The 21329-nt window shown below is 45.9% G+C and overlaps 1 protein-coding gene across 7 annotated transcripts in view; it reads left to right on the top strand.

Moving 5' to 3' along the window:
• The window catches only part of RGS17 (regulator of G protein signaling 17), a 525561-nt gene that overhangs the window by 340962 nt on the left and 163270 nt on the right, over nucleotides 1-21329 (top strand). For 3 of the 7 annotated variants that reach the window (XM_069235061.1, XM_069235062.1, XM_069235063.1), the window contains one exon: nucleotides 12866-12955. The exons of 2 other annotated variants lie outside the window; for them this stretch is intronic. In XM_069235061.1, the coding sequence (XP_069091162.1) occupies nucleotides 12866-12955 (90 nt within the window). The remainder of the gene's footprint in view (nucleotides 1-12865; nucleotides 12956-21329) is intronic. 2 more of the 7 variants (XM_069235064.1, XM_069235065.1) reach the window with 1 other exon arrangement.

A 21329-nucleotide genomic window follows, 5' to 3' on the forward strand; every position in this document is an offset into this window, starting at 1 on the left:
TATTAGCCTCAATGTTCGAGGCCTCAATGCTCCAGTGAAGCAGCAAGCCCTCCTCTCATACCTCAGGAAATCTAAATGTGACATATGCTTACTGCAAGAGACGCATTTGCTGCAAGCAGACTGGAAGAGGCTGAAATGCCGCTGGTTCGACCATCAGGTCTACTCCCCGGGACCGGGGAAGCAGGGAGGGGTGGCGATATTATTGGCCGGGAATGTTGTGGGTACCCAGGCGGAGAGCAAGGGCAGGCCTATCTCCTTACACATAGACATACATGGGTACAAGGTAACTGTGGCATGTATATATGGGCCTAATGAGAGACAGGAGGGGTTCCTCTGGGTGGCCACCGGCCAAGTGCTCACGACAAAGGACACTGACATCCTTATAGGGGGCAACTTTAATGTGGTTTCTGACTCTCTCATGGACAGATCAGCACAACGCTACAGGCAGACGGGAGAATATTCGGTGGGCTTTTGACACTGGTTGCAGGAAGAGGGCCTTACAGACGTATTGCACACTCATAACCCAGCGTGACGGGAATACACATTTTTCTGGCTGCTCATCAGACATATGCAAAACTTGACCTCTTCCTGGTCACCCCCAGCCTTCTACACTTAATCACACAGACCACAACGGGAGTGGCGGCCCTCTCCGATCACGCTCCAATTACACTGCATTTCACAGTACCAGCCAGAGACGGAGCATTAGGTTGTGGAGACTCTCCTTAGTCATGCAGAGGTGTGCACGGAAATAAGAGACATGATTACGTCTTACTTAGCCCTTAATGACATACCAGAGAATTCAGTGGTCGGGGTATGGGGCACACTGAAGGCTGAGGTGAGGGGTCATTTTATAGCCCTCGCAGCACGTGCTAACGCCCTTCGAAAGGAGAAGCGCCGTCAGTTATAAGCACAGGTAAAAGAATTGGAAGAAAGGAACAGAGGAGTGGACGCCGGGGAGACACGACGTCAGCTAGGGGTGGCGCTTAAAGGATTAAGGGCCTTAGATATAGACGCAGCAGAGCATGCCATGTTACGCACCAAGCAGATGTACTATGTGGGGAGGGACAAAGCGGGACAAGTACTGGCCCATAGGCTACTGGCTCAGGCAGTGCAACATCGAGTAACTGAGATCCAAAACAAAACGGGAAAGCCTTCACAGCAGATGGGTTAATTCTGCAGGAATGTAAGGAATTCTATCCCTCCCTTTTACACACACAAGGGGAGGGATGCAAAGGCAATCATAGGCTATTTAGATGAGATCTCGCTGACCCGGCTCCCAAAAGCGGCAGCTGATGCACTAGACACAGACATTACCCCTACTGAAGTCTTACAAGCCACACGTTGCCTCCCGATGGGGAAGGTTCAGGGACAGGATGGGTTTGGACCAGAATTCTAAAAACTATTTGGGAACCTCCTGGCACCCATACTGACACAATTGTTCAATCATTTTCCAGACACCAGAACACTTACGCACTCGATGCAAGTGGGAACGATCTCAGTCATTCCAAAAGATGGACGAAACCCAGCCCTCTGCTACTCATATAGGCCTATCACGTTAATGAATGTGGACGCAAAACTCTTGACCAGTGTCCTGGTGAACAGACTCAATCCTTACAAGCAGGGGCTAATAGACCCTGACCAGACTGGGTTTATCCCGGGGAGGACTTGTGCCGATAACACTACAGCTGTGCCACCTTTTGGATAAAGTGCATTGAGCCTACATACCATCTCTATTGCTATCACTTGACCCACAGAAGGCCTTTGACCGAGTTCACAGGGACTTTCTGTTTGCGGTCCTACCCCGCTATGGTATAGGGCTGAGATTTTGAAAATAGGTGCAGTGTAATTACACCTCCCTCAGTCTTGAGTGAGTATAAATGGGGCCTATCTGCCATCTTCCCCATAACCAGAGGGACCAGGCAGGGCTGCCCGCTATCGCACTTGCTGTTTGACTTAGACATGGAGCCCTTTGCGAAACACAAACGGTTCAATTTGACAATTCATGGCATCCCATTGGGGGGGACGAACGCACAAAATTGCACTCTATGCGGATGACGTCCTGCTCTATCTGACACAACCAGAAAGGTCTCTCTCAGCAGTCCTCGAGGAACTGAGCGCCTTCGGGGAGGTGGCCGGTTTCAAGGCCAACTGTCTAAATGTTCCATCCTCAACTTAACAGTATCGGAAACAGAGGTAGTAGCGCTGAGGCCCACCCTGCCTTTTACTTGGAATAAGTGAACAGTGAACTACTTGGGCCTCCAGATCTGCACCACCCCCGACTGACACAGTACAGCTTAACTACACCGCCTTGCTGAGTGAAGCAAGGGACGCCCTGGCCAAGTGGAGAGGCTTTGGACTCTCATGGTTAGGTCGCATAATAGCCATAAAGATGACACTCTTACCCGACGTGCTCTTTCTCATGCAAAGGCTCCCGCTGACTCCTCCTAGCGGAGTGCTAGACACTATGCAGAAGTTAATCTGGGAGGATATCTGGGCAGAGAAAAAGGGCAAGAATGGCATGGGCGCAGGCCTATCTCCCACAGGCAAATGGAGGATTGGAGGTCCCCATTTGGCTAGCTATTACCAAGTGGCCCAGTTATGGTATTTATTGGAATGGTCGAAGGATCTCACAGAGAAGCATTGGTGCTTCATAGAACAAGCAGTGGCTAGACAGCACATTTGGAAAATCCGAAGGCTCCCCCGGAGGGCATCGACCACTGGGAGTTTATGTCTCTCCTGACCTGTGGGCCACGATGGAGGTGTGGGACAGGGTGCTGACACGCAAAGGCTTATCTTCTCCCAAATCTCTGCAAACGCCGATTATCGGCAGTCCTGACATCCCCTTAGCTCTCACGGGAACCTCATTCCAAGACTGGCAGGACTCCAATTGTAAGTGGATTGGAGACCTTTATGATGCCCAAGGCATTATGGATTTCGATCAGCTGCAGGTAGCATATGGCCTGCCACCAAAAACTTACTGGCAGTACCTAGCAATACAACATTCGGTGTCCTCTCTGGAGATTAGGCCACACACGAGCAGACCACATCTCCCTTCCGAGAAATGGCTTCTAACACACACCAACGATAAGAAACTTATATCTGATATATATGGCTTCTTGACCACTCCGTCGGTTTCTCTGCAATCCCCTGCGAGGCGCAGGTGGGCAGCGGAATGTGAGCTCTCCTTCACAGATAGGGAATGGTGGGATGTGTTACACCGAGCTCAGATGACAGAGCGAAACATGAACACTAAAGAATTATTCTTAAAAATTGCACTTTATTGGTACTTCACACCAGCCCGGGTAGCTGAGTGGTGGAGGGGCAGCACAGACCGAGGTTGGTGGAACTGTGGGCAGCCAGGCACCTTGACGCATTTACTGTGGCTTTGCCCCCTGAATAGCCTTTTGGGATGCCATATTAAAGGCTGTTGATGATATTTTGATATTTTTGTCCCTACCCTTCCACGGTTCCCTAGCTATGTGCTATAGGGGCTTCCCAACCCACAGACTTACTCCCTTAGAACTCCGGCCGGCAGGGCTATCACATTACAGCTCGGAGCAGCTAAACAACTACTTATAGCTCGCTGGGGTACTGAAGTGGTTCCCACTCAAACGGACTGGCTCCATAAACTGTGGGACATAATGGGAATGGAGAGGCTCACGGCAGCGGCTACAACCACCCTGCCCACTTTTGATTAAACATGGGGCCCTTGTGTTTCCTACCTCTCCGACGAATTCAGAGAGCTGACATGCCCACGCTATTTGTGTGTCCTTCGCCTGACTGCACTAGGCACTCGCCTGACCACAGCAAAAACCACTACATAGAATGAATGGGTTCACTCAGGGTGACAATTATGATCTGCAATGCGGTCATCCACATTAGAGATGCAGTAATGTTTGTCTGTTCGTATGTTCCCTATTCTACTGTTATATTTACTTCCACCGGCCAGTGGTTATAAGGTAGTGCTGTTGTACTCTGCTAAAGCTTTAATGATAACAATAAAAAGATTTAACACCTAAAAAGTATAGTTCATAACCAAATTTGTTATTATTAGCAGAAGCCATTCCACCAAAATGCACAACGTGGAAATTGTAAAAACCAACAAAAATACCTGCATACTTTAAGCAAACTTGTAATATAAATGACAACAAAATATAATTTTGTATTTTCTTAGTAATAAAATGAATGACTATTCAGTAATATCCAATCATATAATTTACTTCTTGCATTTTAGTCTTGAGTATCACATTGGTCCTCATAATCGATGCAGGAAAATTATTAGTAAAATAGAAAAAATAGTAATTATTAATACTGCACCAGGAATTATTAATATAGTGAAGAACATTCATTCTTGGGAGTAGAAAAACTACAGTATTTTTAGTTTTTTGATCAGGAATGAGGAATTACAATGGCACTCATAATGTAGGGCCATTTCCTCACATTGACCTGGTTACAATAAATGCCTCGAGGGACTTTAACAACAAATAGCTGTAGGGTTAATTTCCATCTCAACATTCTCAGCACTGGTCCTCTGTTATACCTAAATATGCTGGATAATAATCAGTAGAGACTGCAGCACATTTTGTGCTTCATCGGTTTGTAATAAATATATATGCTCACTTTTTCTTCTTTTTTTTTTTTAAATGACTTAGGGCCAGGTTTAGAGTTTGGAGGAGAGGTTACTCCGTCACAAACGTAACAGATATCCGGTCCGTCGTATTATGATTTCTATAGGCTATAATGGAATCGTTATCCGGTGGATGGGATTTCCATCACATTTGTGACTGAGTAACCCCTCTGCTAAACTGTAACTCAGGCCCTCAGTCTTTTACAGAAAGGACTTCAAAGTCCCTGTAATCAACAGACTAAGGGGGTCATTCTGACCCCGGCGGTCTAAGACCGCCGGGGCCAGGGTCGGCGGGAGCACCGCCGACAGGCCGGCGGTGCCCCGCAGGGCATTCTGACCACGGCGGTTCGGCCGCGGTCAGAAGAGGCAAACCGGCGGTCTCCCGCCGGTTTACCGCTGCCCTTAGAATCCCCCATGGCGGCGCAGCTTGCTGCGCCGCCATGGGGGATTCTGACACCCCCTACCGCCATCCTGTTCCTGGCGGTTCGCCCGCCAGGAACAGGATGGCGGTAGGGGGTGCCGCAGGGCCCCTGGGGGCCCCTGCCGTGCCCATGCCAATGGCATGGGCACGGCAGGGGCCCCCGTAAGAGGGCCCCGAAAAGTATTTCAGTGTCTGCTAAGCAGACACTGAAATACGCGACGGGTGCAACTGCACCCGTCGCACCCCTGCAACTACGCCGGCTCAATTCTGAGCCGGCGTCCTCGTTGCAGGGGCATTTCCTCTGGGCCGGCGGGCGCTCTTTTGGAGAGCGCCCGCCGGCCCAGAGGAAATGTCTGAATGGCCGCCGCGGTCTTTTGACCGCGGTGCGGTCATTCAGCGGCGGTACCCTGGCGGACGGCCTCCGCCGTCCGCCAGGGTCAGAATGAGGCCCTAAATTTTCTTTCCAAAGTGGTCTACATTTTGTAAAAAGTTTTACATTTTCAGAATGAAAGCCTTTATATTTTCATCATACAACGGCCCTTGTTTGACCTTAAAGCGCTACATTCAGGAAACTGTCGGCCTCCCTTTTTTTGTTGTCAGTTCAAGACTGTGTCAGGTCAGTTTTCAGAGGTCTGTAGAACAGGAGATCAAATATGCAAACCTTACCACAAGTATTGATTTAGGTCTCTGTTATAACAGAATCCATCCGCTACTGCGAGCTTGCTGACTTCAAAGCAGTAACAAAGTTAAGCAGTCAAGTCTTATGGCTCCTTTTGAAGTTTGAAGTTTGGCCCTTGACAAACTGTGTGGATGTATCTTCCACTATATCACATGTGCGTTAGGGGGATGGAAAATGGTGCAAAGAAATCTAAGAGATTTTTTTGGCACTTTTAATTCCCGCTCAGAGCAGGCGTTGAAAGGAGGCACACCATTGTTTTCAATGGGCCTCAGTGGGCTTTGCATGATTAGTTTCAACATTTTTCACGCAAGTCCTGCAAAACTCCAATCTAGTGTAAAGAAATTTTACACTAGTTTCCCTAACTACTGCCATAGTGCCCCGTATCTTAGATAAGGTGCACACATGGTGGTGTTAGGGGGGGTGCTACTGTCCTTAAATCAGGCCCTTACTCTTTAAGGTTGAAACATTTTGATTTAATCGCACATTTATCACACACAATGATTTCAATGTCTAGGAAGTGTTATGTCTTTAATAAAAAGAGATAAAATGTATGTTGAGTAGAAATGCTTAGCAACTATAATAGATAGAATGCAATAAACTCTAGGTAAGAGTCAGTGGATACTGCTCTTGGATCGTTCTGGGGATCAGCTTATGCCACAATGCATGAGAAAAAAACAAATTATGCAAAGTCTGGACCATGGGTACAATCATTTTCCCAGGGGCCCAGTTTGATCTATGATGTGCCAGAGGATGAGCACTGATACCAGCCGGGACGGGGAGGGGGAGCTGATGGTCAGGGCAGCGGGGAGAATTGGCTATAAGGTAGATGTAGGTGAAGTGAAAGATATACATCTAGTACCTGAATTTAGCAATGTGAAATCAGAAATCCTGGGATTTATCCCGGCATCCTCACTTTTCCAAATTGTCTGATTCTAGCCAATTGTTCTGTTTTCACCTTCCCTAATTTTTCATTACCACATATAAGAGTGCCACGAAATACATGATTTTGTGGTATCTGGGCCAAACTTCGAGTATCCATGGTCTGGAGTCTAGAAACAACATTAACTGCATCGGTGCAGCACTCTCCCTCAGCTGGTAATGGTGGTGTTTTGAGGCAACCTGTGAGCTTCAAGAACTGGTTAGATTTGTTTTGTCGTTTTATATAGCACAAACTCGACCCAAAGTTATTGGAGAGCTTTACATGAGCACCAGTTGTTACATTACACAAATACCCATTCTTTTATTATTTTTTTTAGGCATGGGGAGAGTGAGTGATTTGCCCACAATCATAATTCATAGGATGTTGAGCTGTCACTGGAACTAGAATCTGATTCTCCAGTTTAAACTGGGGAATCAGTGGTGTTGCAGGGTGAATAATAGTTAGGCTCACAGTCCTGCACAAAAGAATGTGGCACCACCAATGGGGAGTTTTTCCAACCAAGGGGAGTCTGTGCAAGGGCAGCTGCAAAGATGGTCACATGCCATGAGAAATTGATTCCAAAGGGGCACATTCAGAGGGTTCCCATTGAAGATGCTTAGTGGGTTAGAGAGAGGTTTTAGTTACTCTGAGTCTATCAGAGGTTGGTAGTACTGTATGTGAGGGGTTCATGGGTCTGTGTCCTTGAAACGTAATAACAGTAAATGAACAAGACCTGATTGACTTGGCTTACCCTTTAGACAAGCTCGCAAAGTCTTTTAAATACAGGATCTAGGTTACCCATGAGTGCAAGAGCAGGCTAATGCCTTGATATGATGAATTCCAATCAGGATAGTGTGGTGGGTGAATTCTGTATTTCTTATTACATCATTATAATTCGGAAATATAAATATACATGTTGAGGACATTTGGCTGTTCCAACAACTTCTTGTACTGTAGATACAATGGCAGTGCAGCGCTTTGCTCAGTGAAGGACTTCTTTTTGAAATGTAACACCTATCTCATGTCCTCACCCACTCTTTCACCTTTGTTACAACCACATTATGAAATCTCTACAACAAGCCTTGAAAAAGCCCCTTTATACATGCTCAAAGGCTCACACATGTATCAGCTATATTAAAACTATGTAGAATGTACCTACAATGTGCTTACAAATTATGGCCCCACACTGTTCATCCTGTCAACAACAAACAATTGTTCTAACAGCACAGTGACCGCAACACATGTATTATATTAATACAATAAGAAATACGGAATTTGCATAGCACAGTGTAGTGTAATTCTTCATATCAAGCCATTAGTCTGTTCCTGTAGTAATAGAGACCCTAAATCCTTAATTTAAAAAAGTTAGGCAGCAGTCCCCAGCCTCCAGCCTTGGTAAACTTTGAAGGTAAAAGCTCAGCGCCACAGCACAGACAGCAGCTCCAGTCAAGTTCTGTGCTGATGTAAAGGTAGGTACTCTACAAAGCAAATAGTGTACCACTGTCTCCTTTTTAGTTGCAACAGGTGCACATCTTTCCTATATCCAGGAGTATATTTTATCCCCTTTCGGGGGTGGGGTTGTTGATAGCATAGATACCTTGCCTGTAGTCCCTCCTCACTCTGCACAGGTGTACTGAGCTGCTTCAGACTTCCAGCTGTAAGATGACCTATAAGACAGGCTAATATACGGTTATTACCTCCTCCTTCACCGCATCGACTCTGACTCCCTTCTTCTGTACCTTAACCACGCATGTACGTTGTTCAGACATGCGTGGTTAAGGTACGAAAACCAGGAAGTCGTGGAAAACGAAAGCGTTGTTTCGCTTTCGTTTTTCACGACTTTGTGGTTTCAGTGTCATTATTCCGGGTGTTTCCCCTAATATACGGTGACAGCCGTCAGTAGGACTATGACAACTGGCCACTCAGTCGATGAAGAGTCTCTAAACCTCTTTGGAGGAAGCTAGTCATTCAGAAGTGCATTTTGATGTAGATGTTGTGCGATTCTTTGACAATTACCTACAAAAGATGCACTGATTCTGTGTTTTTTGGGGGGATAGGAGGCATCCTTTAATGTCCACATGGTTTGCTAAATGAATCCAGTCACCCTCGAACTGGCCAGGAGTTAATGATGGGCTTCTGCTTTGAACTAAGACTAGGTTTTAAAAAATTGTGAGGAAGGGCAGTGTGGACCAGGGGCTGTTATGTGGGGAAGGTGGGACTGAAGGTGTGGGGAGGCTGTGGACTCTCATGTAGGAGCATTGTCTGCTGTCCTGTGGGGTGCTGGAGGAGGAATGCAGAGGCCAAGTAACACCTATTCCCACAGCACTTGCCACTCTCCTTCTGTGGGTTTACTGAATGCCAACATGCACCTAGTAATACCATGTGTTTCCCAATCAGGTACTTTCAGTTGTGGAAAAACAGGCCAATCATAGTAGGAAACCTTATAATTAGATACCCTTTTTTCCCTTTTTCTCTGAATGTATAAGGCTTTGCATTTGGTGGCCCCTTTTCCACTTGTGAATCTATAAGTGTTGCAGCCATGTTTCCCAGTCTTGAACTAATGCAGAAATTTGAGGTATGGGATTCTGGGGACATTTCCAACTATTGCTTTAACGATGTTTCAGCCACAAAGCTCCTTGCTGGAGCTGCAGTAGTTTGCAGTAGGTATGCAACTGGTGCTTTTATGTAGAAAGAGTTAATCCTAGGCCAGTATGTACCGGAACAGGATGTGCTTAGCCATGAACAAAGGAACTTGAGAGTGGAATAGTAGGCCAAGGGACGCTCTACCTAAGGTGCAGCTAATGAAGTCGGTTCACATGTTAGAGAGGCCAAACTGAGACAGAGTAAAACCTAAAAATCCTAACTTTCGAACCTGAACAAATTCCTCCCTTTTATATGCAAATAAGCCTCCTTCCTTTTCCTGTTGTGAAACTGCTGTATTATTACTACTTGCACTGGTAAACGTGTAATGAACAGTGCACCAGTTGGATGGTAATAGAGGGTTTATACAGAAAAAAGCCTATTGAGGAATATAAACACAAACTTTAGAGCCTCTAGTTTGGTGCATCCACCCCAGCTCTTTGCTTGTGTTCCTAAGAAAAACAATGTAAAGGAAAGGTGAGGATGAAGATTTCCTTTTCCTCAATTGACGTGGAAAAGGTAAAAAGTGAAAAATGTTCTGGGACATTCAAGAGTAGGAATCATGTCAGCAAGGGGCATGTGGGTGGTCTCAGGAAATTCCTGCAACTCCTTTTAAAATCAAAACAATTCATGCACTGCCAGTGCTCTATGTGTGCAGTAAAGCCTGGGGCTTATGGCTTCCACAAAGGGAGTGTTAGACTTGGCATACTTGGCATGGTCTCTTCTAACTTTTTGTCTCTGTTTCCCAGGTTGTTGATGTGTGCTGAACTCTGTTTTTACTGTTTTTGATACTCTGGGCAGTTTACCACTGCTAACCAGGGCTAAAGTGCAGGTGCTCCTGGGTAAAATGGAGGTATAATTGTCTACCCATGACTGCTCTATTTGATTTACTGGTAAGTCCCTAGAAGAGTGTCCTAGAGGTGCCCAGGGCTTGTTATTCAAATGCTACTAGTGGGCCTTGAGCACTGGTTGTGCCACCCCCATTAGTAGCCCTGTAAAAATGGCTCAGACCTGCCACTTCAGTTTCTGTTGTGCCGTTTTAAACTGCCAGTTCGACTAGGCAAGTGTACCCACTTGCCAGGCCTAAACCTTCCCTTTGAATATATGTAAGGCACTCCTAAGGTAGGCCCTAGGTAGCCCCATCGGCCGGGTGCAGTGCATGTTAAAGGAGGGACATGTACTTATGTGTTTTACATGTCCTGACAGTGAAATACTACCAAACTTGGTTTTATTAAAGTGCAGATTCCCTTCGAGATCAGATAGCAATGTGGAGTTTGGGGTCTTTGAGCACACAATTCAAAAATACATCTTTTAGTGAAGTTTGGCAGTTGAGCTGTTTGCACCTCTCCTCTAGACAGTGACACAAAGGGAGCTGGGGTGTAGCCTGCATATCCTGATGATCCATCTATGCTAGGAGGGGAGGGAGGAGTGGTCACTCACACCTGAAAGGGCTGTGCCTGCCCTCACAGTATGCAGGCTCCAACCCCCTGGTGTGTCTGTGCCTGGCTTGGGCAAGGCACGATCTTGCAAACAAGAGAGACTTTGCTTTGAAGTTTACCAACTTCAAAGGCAGAAAGGGATATAAATATTGGACCCAAAACTTCTGCAAATCAGATTACTTCAAGGATTCAAGAGGAACCTCTGCCTGGAGAAGAGCTGAGGAGAAGTGCAGCCCTAGCCTGTGACTATGCTGTGTTGGGCTATCCTGCAGTTGCTGCTTATGCCTGTGCAAGGAGACAGAGACTGGGCTTTGTTTTGCAATCCTGTTTGAGAGGTATCTACAAGGGCTTTGAGTAGAGCTTGCCTCCTGTTTTGAAACCTCAGGGACAGCGAAGGCTTCATCACCTAGTTCTGAGTCTGCCTGCTGTGGACTCTAGCTTGCCAGAGGGTGCCATTCCAGTTCCTGGGCCCATGGAAATGAATTTCTGGAGAAAAACCTGTCTAATGATGCCAGACGATGCCATGCGACTTAGTCAAGGACGCCGCTGCCCGGAACCGCAACGCCACCTGCCCCAAGGCCATAGACCTCTCAGAAGTGCGACAACGCGACGACCCTGTAGGCTTTCTGTCTCTACAGCCGCTGATCCCACCCGACTTCGCTGACTTCAGAGTGTTGTAAGTCTGAAGTCCGTGACGTCCAACGTCATTGCAGCACCTGCAGCCTTGTGATGTCATTGCGAACCCGTGAGGTCGCCCCTCAGCATCGTGACTTCGCTGGACTTCGTGCCTTCCGAAACCAAGGGACCGACTTCGCAACGGACGCTGCTTCACCTCCCCGCTCTACATTAAGAGCCTGAGGCTGCTGCGTAACGCCTCTGCCATTATGCCCAGTAGCACCGGAACCGACGCCGCATCGGATCCAGCGACACCTCGCTCCCCGACTCTGTGCACCGGCTATTTTCTACTTGTTTGCTAAGGTTCTGTACCTGGGGGTTGAATAACTCCGTAAACGGTGCCATTGGCGTCGCATTGTAGGAAATGACTCTGTCACAACGCTGCTTAATACCAACTTACAGGTGCCTCTAGGCACTATTTTTGTGCTTTTAAGTGCTAAATTCATATTTGTAACTGTGTAGTGTGGATTTTTGTAGTATTTGGTCTTGATTACTTAGAAAAAATAATAACCATTTTTCTAAACTTGTGTTGCGTCATTTTGTAGTGGTTCACTGTGTTACTGTGTATGTTTGTACAAATACTTAACACATTATCTCTGAAGTTAAGCCTGCCTTAGTTAATAGGCTGAGCGGGGGTTAGCTGAGTGTGATTCTCCTTTATCCTGACTAGAGTGAGGGCCCTTGCTTGGACAGGGGTAACCTGACTGCCAACCAAAGACCCTATTTCTGAAAGGGAGGATCAGTCAGTGGCCACCCTGAAACTCTGCTGTGGGCTTCTGCTGCACAGTCAGGATCTGCCATTGCTGTGATGCATGCAGGAGGGTAGTGATGTAAGGGATCTACGGTTAGCTAGAGCATCCTCCAAAAAGAGTGGTACCAATGGTAATTATCTTGATCATTATTACCGAAGGTAAGCAACTAGTTCAATAAAGAGCTAAGTAAAATAATTGTGTAATGTGACCACCATATTAATATGCATTGTGGTGGTTTACATTTTATTGCACTTAGAGAAAATGCGTTTGCTGCATTCCCTTTTTACTCAGAAAACAATAATTGTGCATTATTAGTTTGCTCCATGAAAATGTAGAGAGTTTTATGTAACAACTGCTACAACCTGATTTTCTGTGCTTTTTATCATATCATTTACTTATAAGTTTTTAGTTTAATGCTAGGTTGCTGGCTTATCTATTTATCTTATATTGTCTGGCTTCTTCATCTTTTTTAAAATTTGTTTTTAATGTACCTTTCTGGAGGTGTAGGTTTTACATTATTTACTTAGATGTTAATGGTTATTATTGGTTTAATAAGTCATTACTAAGCTTTCAATCATGTATAACGTTAGCCTGAACTCTTACTATGCTGATAAAACTGAAGAATGACCTGCCAGTTCTTGTGTGTGACTTTTGGCCAGTTGTTAGTGAACAAACTTTCTCTTGACAAAATAAAGTGTTGTACTACATTACAGCCTCACTGTTAGGAATGAAGACAGACGAGATCATGCTGGAAGACATCTGCATGCAACCAAAATGGAAAGTGTTCAAGTTATAGAAGAATGGTAAGGGATTACTTTGTATTTTAAATCAACTTCAGTACAGTAATAATTTGACAAAATGTATATACCTACTTCCACTTTTGCCTTTTGTCTGCAAGAGTATGGAGGCTGGGCTTATAAGACAAATGTAGGATTTCAAAAAATCTAATCAGTTACTTTCAGGTCTCCATTCTGATATTCAACGCTGCTAGGTACATCACTTACCTTGGATGTGAGTGAGAGTCAGTAGGATTTGGAGGACATAGGTGGCCCCTCTGTCCCTGCTGGCTTTGGGTTTTCAGAGTCTTTGACACTGTGACCATGTCAATAGGTTTGGTCGCTGCACTGCTCTGTAGGTATTTGGAGAAAGGTATTGACCTTGAGCAATCTTTTCTCTTGCGTAGGGATCAACAACTAACCTTGATAATTGTTCATCTAATGAAGTTCAACAAACCCCTTCCTTGTTCATAACCTCTCTGTGCTCCCCTTTGCCCACCTACGAGGTAGCTATTGTCTGCAGTGTCAAGTACACGCTGGTGTGACAGCTGGTTACCTCTTCTTGGGAATAAGAACAAAGGGTCTGATATAGATCTTGGTGGTAGTGGTCCCGCCATCGGTTTTCTAATGGAAAACCCATCTGCCGGTTTGCCTGTATGCCCGCCCGAATTAGATTTGATGGTCCCATAGGCAATAGACTGCCCGCGTCCTGCTGTCTCTGCTAGGAATCCTCATCCGCCGCAATGGCATTGGAAACAGTGGCTGGCGACGTGACTCCAGCCACTATGACAGCCGAGCAGATTTTGATGTGCCTTACTGCCAAACCAACTGTGTCTGTCTGACATCCACATCTGAGTTGGTGGGTTAGAGTTGAATTGAGGTAGAAACTTACCTTTTTTCCCGATTCCACTTCCATTTTAAAGTAGACACGGCTGAACAAGACATTCCGTCCGTTGTTGCTGTCACTGGACCATGGAAAAAATATGAAACCCTCCCCATTGCTGGACTCAAAGGCAGAGAACCTGCATTGCCTGTGTACGGTGTGGGGTCGCTGCACATGGGCTCAGGACCACTGCAGTCACTTACATGTCACAGTAATGTTTTAAAATCACTGTGACATGCATATGTCGGGAACACAATTGTGTCAGACATGGTGGGGACACACTTACAATACACATATCGCACACATACACAGCTGTCATTATGGTGTCAGTATTCATTGTAAAATTAATGCTGGCACCACAATAAGATCACAATTGCACTTGTGAAATAGGTCAATGTGTCCACATTGCAAGGGGACATATACCTGTAGTGTTTTGCTACCAGCTGTGCATCTGAGTCAAAACGTATATGTGTGTGTGTGTGTGTGTGTGTGTGTGTGTGTGCAATTGGATTGACTGGGTGAGGTGAAGGGAGGTGTAGTGGGTGATGTGGTTGTGTCAGGTTCTATTTCTATTCTATTTTGGGATTATATAAAGCGTATGGCTGCCAAAGGCTTCCCAGCGCTACTGCAGGACCAAACAGAAAAGAAACAACCATCAGGAGACCTATAGAGGGAAGAGAGTAGTTTTCAGAATTTTCCGAAAAGAGAATTCAGAATCTACTGACCAAACTTCAGCCGGGAGAGAATTCCACAGTTGGGAAGCCCTAAAAGCAAAGGATCTACCTCCCCATCTTGCTCTTTTATAGCGGGGTACGCTAATCAGGGATGCAGAGGAAGATCTGAGCAAACGTTGGGGGATATAGGGAGTGATAATCTGTTTAAGAAAAGCAGGTCCTTTGTCGTGAAGAGCACGATGAACCAAACAGGCTGCTTTAAACTGTATACGCTGTTCTACAGGTAGCCATTGAAGGGTGGCCAAAGCAGGTTTTGCTGAGATATGAATCGGGGTACCCAGCAGAAGGCGGGCAGCGGCATTCTGATTTACCTGTAACCTCCTTAGGACATATTTCGGGGAGCTCATACACAAAACATTGCCATAATCCAGACGAGAAAGAATTAAGGCCTGAACAATAAGCCTCCTAGCCAAAAATGGGAGGAAAGGGAATATTTTCCTCAGTGCACCAAATCAGGAGGAGGCTAGTTTCTTTGCATGGCATTCCATAGTGAGTTGAGTGTCCAGCCAGAAACTCAAACTCTTGATACTATCCTTTGACGGAGGAAGAGTATTTAATCCTACTGACGCAAGTAAGGAGGGTTGGGAGGAAAGAGATTGTCCCATCAGCAACACCTCAGTTTTTCCATCATTTAGTTTCGATTTGCTGTCCAACATCCAACCTGCGATATCCGAGAGACAGGAGGAAAGGACTGCCGATTGTGAATTGTTGTTAGTGCAGAAGGAGAAGACCAACTGAGTATCATCCGCATAGGAGATAAGAGATAATCCATGAGGTTCAACAGTCTTTGCCAAAGAAGCCATATAGATATTGAATAACGTAGGACTCAGCGAGGAGCCTTGTGGAACACTTTATGTTAAGGAGAAAGTGTCTGAATAATGTGACTGATTTACAACTTGAAACGTCCTATGCGAGAGGAAACTTGTCAGCCATTTAAGGGCTTTGTCCTCAAAGCCCATTTTAGCGGCTCTATGTAGCAGAATCTTGTGATCCACTGTGTCAAATGCTGCACTCAAATCATGTAGAATCATAGCTGCATAGCCGCCTCCATCTAGACGGCGTCTAGCATCTTCAGTAACAGCTAGATGGGCAGATTCCGTGCTATGAAAAGGTCTAAAACCCATATGGGTATCATGAAGGCCATTGTGCTTCTCCAGGAAACTTGACACCTGGGAATTCACATGTTTCACCATAATTTTAGAGGCAATGGGAAGACGGGTAATGGATCTCAGATTCTCAAATAGAGCCGGGTCAAGAGTAGGTTTTTTCAGCAATGGCTTAATCACAGCATGTTTCCAACGATGGGGAATACACCCTGAAGAGGGAATACACCCTGAAGACAAAGTGTCATTGATAATCTTGGTTAAGACAGGTGTTATGGCTTCTGAGCCCATGGCCAGCGTAGCTGGAGGGAAACCCGATGTGTTCCACTTGCATGTGGGTCTGCTGTTGTGTTTGTTTGGTTGTGTGTTGTGTTGCTGGTTGTGACATTCAGGTGAGTGTGGTTGATGTTTGGTGGTCGTTGTTGTGATGTGTGTAGTTGTGATATTGTGTGAGTGTGTTTGTGTATATGAGTGTGTAGTTGTGTTGGTTGTTGTGATAGAGTCATGTGTGGGTTTGGTGTTGATAGTGTGTGTATGTTGTGTCATGGATGTATGGCAATGTGTGTTTTCGGCATGTACATGTTGTGTTGTGGAGGAATGGCAATGGCTACTAGTGTGTATGTGGTGTATTGTGTAGTGTTGTGTAGTGTGTTGTGCAAGAGGATTCATATGGCTAAAGTACACTGTGCTTGTGTGATTTACTTCTGTTCCATAGCCACTGCTATTTTTCAATGTCCATTGGGTCCCGCGCCATCCTTCCTCCATCAGCAAACCACAACCACTACACTGCCTGTAGGACTGTAACATCTAGATATGGGCAACGGGAACCAGCCAGCTTGATGGCTGGGAAGAGCACTCCGTTGTGGCTCTGCTTGACGGAGTACTCAGGCCCGCCACTGTGGCAGATTGGTGGTAATACAATCAAGATCTAAATCAGGCCCAAAGTTCTGCTCCTTCGCTGCCCTAACCATCATACTCTCTCTTTAAAGTGGCTCTCACTTTTAACCTCTTAGCTGCTGGGCCTTTTCCCCCCCAGTGCTGAGCCCTTTTTTGGCTATTTGGGGTAGTTCGCGCTTAGGGCTTCATAACTTTTTGTCCACATAAGCTAACCACGCCAAATTTGCGTCTTTTTTTTCCAACATCCTAGGGATTCTAATGGTACCCAGAGTTTGTGGTTTCCCCTGGTGGAGACCAAGAAAATAGCCAAAATACAGTGAAAATTTCGTTTTTTCCAAAAAAATGGGAAAAAAGGGCAGCAGAAGAAGGCTTGTGGTTTTTTCCCTGAAAATGCCATCAACAAAGGGTTTCTGGTGCTGAAATCACTATCTTCCCACCTTTCAGGAACGGGCAGACTTGAATCGGAAAACCACATTTTCCAACACAAATTTGGCATTTTACTGGGACATACCCCATTTTTACTATTTTTGGTGCTTTCAACCTCCTTCCAGTTAGTGACAGGAATGGGTGTGAAACCAATGCTGGATCCCGGACAGCTAAACATTTCTGAAAACTAGACAAAATTCTGAATTCAGCAAGGGGTCATTTGTGTAGATCCTACAAGGTTTTCCTACAGAAAATAACAGCTGAAATAAAAAAATATTGAAATTGAGCTGAAAACAACAGCCATTTTTCTTTATGTTTTACTCTGTAACTTTTTCCTGCGATGTCAGATTTCTGAAAGCAATATACCGTTTTGTCTGCTGGACTCTTCTGGTTGCGGGGATATAAAGGGCTTATAGGTTCATCAAGAACCCTAGGTACCCAGAGCCAATAAATGAGGTGCACCCTGCAGTTGGTTTTCATTCTATACTGGGTATACAACAATTCATTTGCTGAAATATCAAGAGTGAAAAAGAGGTATCAAGAAAACCTTTGCATTTCCAAAATGGGATCAAGATAAGGTTTTGAGGAGCAGTGGTTATTTGCACATCTCTGAATTCCGAGGTGCCCATACTAGCATGTGAATTGCAGGGCATTTCTCAAATAGACGTCTTTTTTACACACTCTCTTATATTTGGAAGGAAAAAATGTAGAGAAAGATAAGGGGCAATAACACTTGTTTTGCTATTCTATGTTCCCCCAAGTCTCCCGATAAAAATGATACCTCACTTGTGTGGGTAGGCCTAGCGCCCGCGACAGGAAATGCCCCAAAACACAACGTGGACACATCCCATTTTTTGACAAAATACAGAGCTGTTTTTTGCAAAGTGCCTACCTGTAGATTATGGCCTCTAGCTCAGCCGGCACATAGGGAAACCTACCAAACCTGTACATTTTTGAAAACTAGAGACCTAGGGGAATCCAAGATGGGGTGACTCGCGGGGCTCTGACCAGGTTCTGTTACCCAGAATCCTTTGCAAACCTCAAAAAGTGGCTAAAAAAACAAGTTTTCCTCACATTTCGATGACAGAAAGTTCTGGAATCTGAGAGGAGCCTCAAATTTCCTTCCACCCAGCGTCCCCCCAAGTCTCCCGATAAAAATGATACCTCACTTGTGTGGGTAGGCCTAGCGCCCGCAACAGGAAATGCCCCAAAACACAACGTGGACACATCACAGAAAACAGAGCTGTTTTTTGCAAAGTGCCTACCTGTAGATTTTGGCCTCTAGCTCAGCCGGCACCTAGGGAAACCTACCAAACCTGTACATTTTTGAAAACTAGAGACCTAGGGGAATCCAAGATGGGGTGACTCGCGGGGCTCTGACCAGGTTCTGTTACCCAGAATCCTTTGCAAACCTCAAAAAGTGGCTAAAAAAACAAGTTTTCCTCACATTTCGGTGACAGAAAGTTCTGGAATCTGAGAGGAGCCTCAAATTTCCTTCCACCCAGCGTCCCCCCAAGTCTCCCGATAAAAATGATACCTCACTTGTGTGGGTAGGCCTAGCGCCCGCGACAGGAAATGCCCCAAAACACAACGTGGACACATCACAGAAAACAGAGCTGTTTTTTGCAAAGTGCCTACCTGTAGATTATGGCCTCTAGCTCAGCCGGCACATAGGGAAACCTACCAAACCTGTACATTTTTGAAAACTAGAGACCTAGGGGAATCCAAGATGGGGTGACTCGCGGGGCTCTGACCAGGTTCTGTTACCCAGAATCCTTTGCAAACCTCAAAAAGTGGCTAAAAAAACAAGTTTTCCTCACATTTCGGTGACAGAAAGTTCTGGAATCTGAGAGGAGCCTCAAATTTCCTTCCACCCAGCGTCCCCCCAAGTCTCCCGATAAAAATGATACCTCACTTGTGTGGGTAGGCCTAGCGCCCGCGACAGGAAATGCCCCAAAACACAACATGGACACATCACAGAAAACAGAGCTGTTTTTTGCAAAGTGCCTACCTGTAGATTATGGCCTCTAGCTCAGCCGGCACATAGGGAAACGTACCAAACCTGTACATTTTTGAAAACTAGAGACCTAGGGGAATCCAAGATGGGATGACTCGCGGGGCTCTGACCAGGTTCTGTTACCCAGAATCCTTTGCAAACCTCAAAAAGTGGCTAAAAAAACAAGTTTTCCTCACATTTCGGTGACAGAAAGTTCTGGAATCTGAGAGGAGCCTCAAATTTCCTTCCACCCAGCGTCCCCCCAAGTCTCCCGATAAAAATGATACCTCACTTGTGTGGGTAGGCCTAGCGCCCGCGACAGGAAATGCCCCAAAACACAACGTGGACACATCACAGAAAACAGAGCTGTTTTTTGCAAAGTGCCTACCTGTAGATTTTGGCCTCTAGCTCAGCCGGCACCTAGGGAAACCTACCAAACCTGTACATTTTTGAAAACTAGAGACCTAGGGGAATCCAAGATGGGGTGACTCGCGGGGCTCTGACCAGGTTCTGTTACCCAGAATCCTTTGCAAACCTCAAAAAGTGGCTAAAAAAACAAGTTTTCCTCACATTTCGATGACAGAAAGTTCTGGAATCTGAGAGGAGCCTCAAATTTCCTTCCACCCAGCGTCCCCCCAAGTCTCCCGATAAAAATGATACCTCACTTGTGTGGGTAGGCCTAGCGCCCGCGACAGGAAATGGCCCAAAACACAACGTGGACACATCACAGAAAACAGAGCTGTTTTTTACAAAGTGCCTACCTGTAGATTTTGGGCTCTAGCTCAGCCGGCACCTAGGGAAACCTACCAAACCTTTACATTTTTGAAAACTAGAAATCTAGGGGAATCCAAGATGGGGTGACTCGCGGGGCTCTGACCAGGTTCTGTTACCCAGAATCCTTTGCAAACCTCAAAAAGTGGCTAAAAAAACAAGTTTTCCTCACATTTCGGTGACAGAAAGTTCTGGAATCTGAGAGGAGCCTCAAATTTCCTTCCGCCCAGCGTCCCCCCAAGTCTCCCGATAAAAATGATACCTCACTTGTGTGGGTAGGCCTAGCGCCCGCGACAGGAAATGCCCCAAAACACAACGTGGACACATCACAGAAAACAGAGCTGTTTTTTGCAAAGTGCCTACCTGTAGATTTTGGCCTCTAGCTCAGCCGGCACCTAGGGAAACCTACCAAACCTGTACATTTTTGAAAACTAGAGACCTAGGGGAATCCAAGATGGGGTGACTCGCGGGGCTCTGACCAGGTTCTGTTACCCAGAATCCTTTGCAAACCTCAAAAAGTGGCTAAAAAAACAAGTTTTCCTCACATTTCGGTGACAGAAAGTTCTGGAATCTGCGAGGAGCCTCAAATTTCCTTCCACCCAGCGTCCCCCCAAGTCTCCCGATAAAAATGATACCTCACTTGTGTGGGTAGGCCTAGCGCCCGCGACAGGAAATGCCCCAAAACACAACGTGGACACATCACAGAAAACAGAGCTGTTTTTTGCAAAGTGCTTACCTGTAGATTTTGGCCTCTAGCTCAGCCGGCACCTAGGGAAACCTACCAAAACTGTACATTTTTGAAAACTAGAGACCTAGGGGAATCCAAGATGGGGTGACTCGCGGGGCTCTGACCAGGTTCTGTTACCCAGAATCCTTTGCAAACCTCAAAAAGTGGCTAAAAAAACAAGTTTTCCTCACATTTCGGTGACAGAAAGTTCTGGAATCTGAGAGGAGCCTCAAATTTCCTTCCACCCAGCGTCCCCCCAAGTCTCCCGATAAAAATGATACCTCACTTGTGTGGGTAGGCCTAGCGCCCGCGACAGGAAATGCCCCAAAACACAACGTGGACACATCACAGAAAACAGAGCTGTTTTTTGCAAAGTGCCTACCTGTAGATTTTGGCCTCTAGCTCAGCCGGCACCTAGGGAAACCTACCAAACCTGTACATTTTTGAAAACTAGAGACCTAGGGGAATCCAAGATGGGGTGACTCGCGGGGCTCTGACCAGGTTCTGTTACCCAGAATCCTTTGCAAACCTCAAAAAGTGGCTAAAAAAACAAGTTTTCCTCACATTTCGGTGACAGAAAGTTCTGGAATCTGAGAGGAGCCTCAAATTTCCTTCCACCCAGCGTCCCCCCAAGTCTCCCGATAAAAATGATACCTCGCTTGTGTGGGTAGGCCTAGCGCCCGCGACAGGAAATGGCCCAAAACACAACGTGGACACATCACAGAAAACAGAGCTGTTTTTTGCAAAGTGCCTACCTGTAGATTTTGGGCTCTAGCTCAGCCGGCACCTAGGGAAACCTACCAAACCTGTACATTTTTGAAAACTAGAGACCTAGGGGAATCCAAGATGGGGTGACTCGCGGGG

The sequence above is a fragment of the Pleurodeles waltl genome, chromosome 5, assembly GCF_031143425.1.
Source record: "Pleurodeles waltl isolate 20211129_DDA chromosome 5, aPleWal1.hap1.20221129, whole genome shotgun sequence".
NCBI lineage: Eukaryota > Metazoa > Chordata > Amphibia > Caudata > Salamandridae > Pleurodeles > Pleurodeles waltl.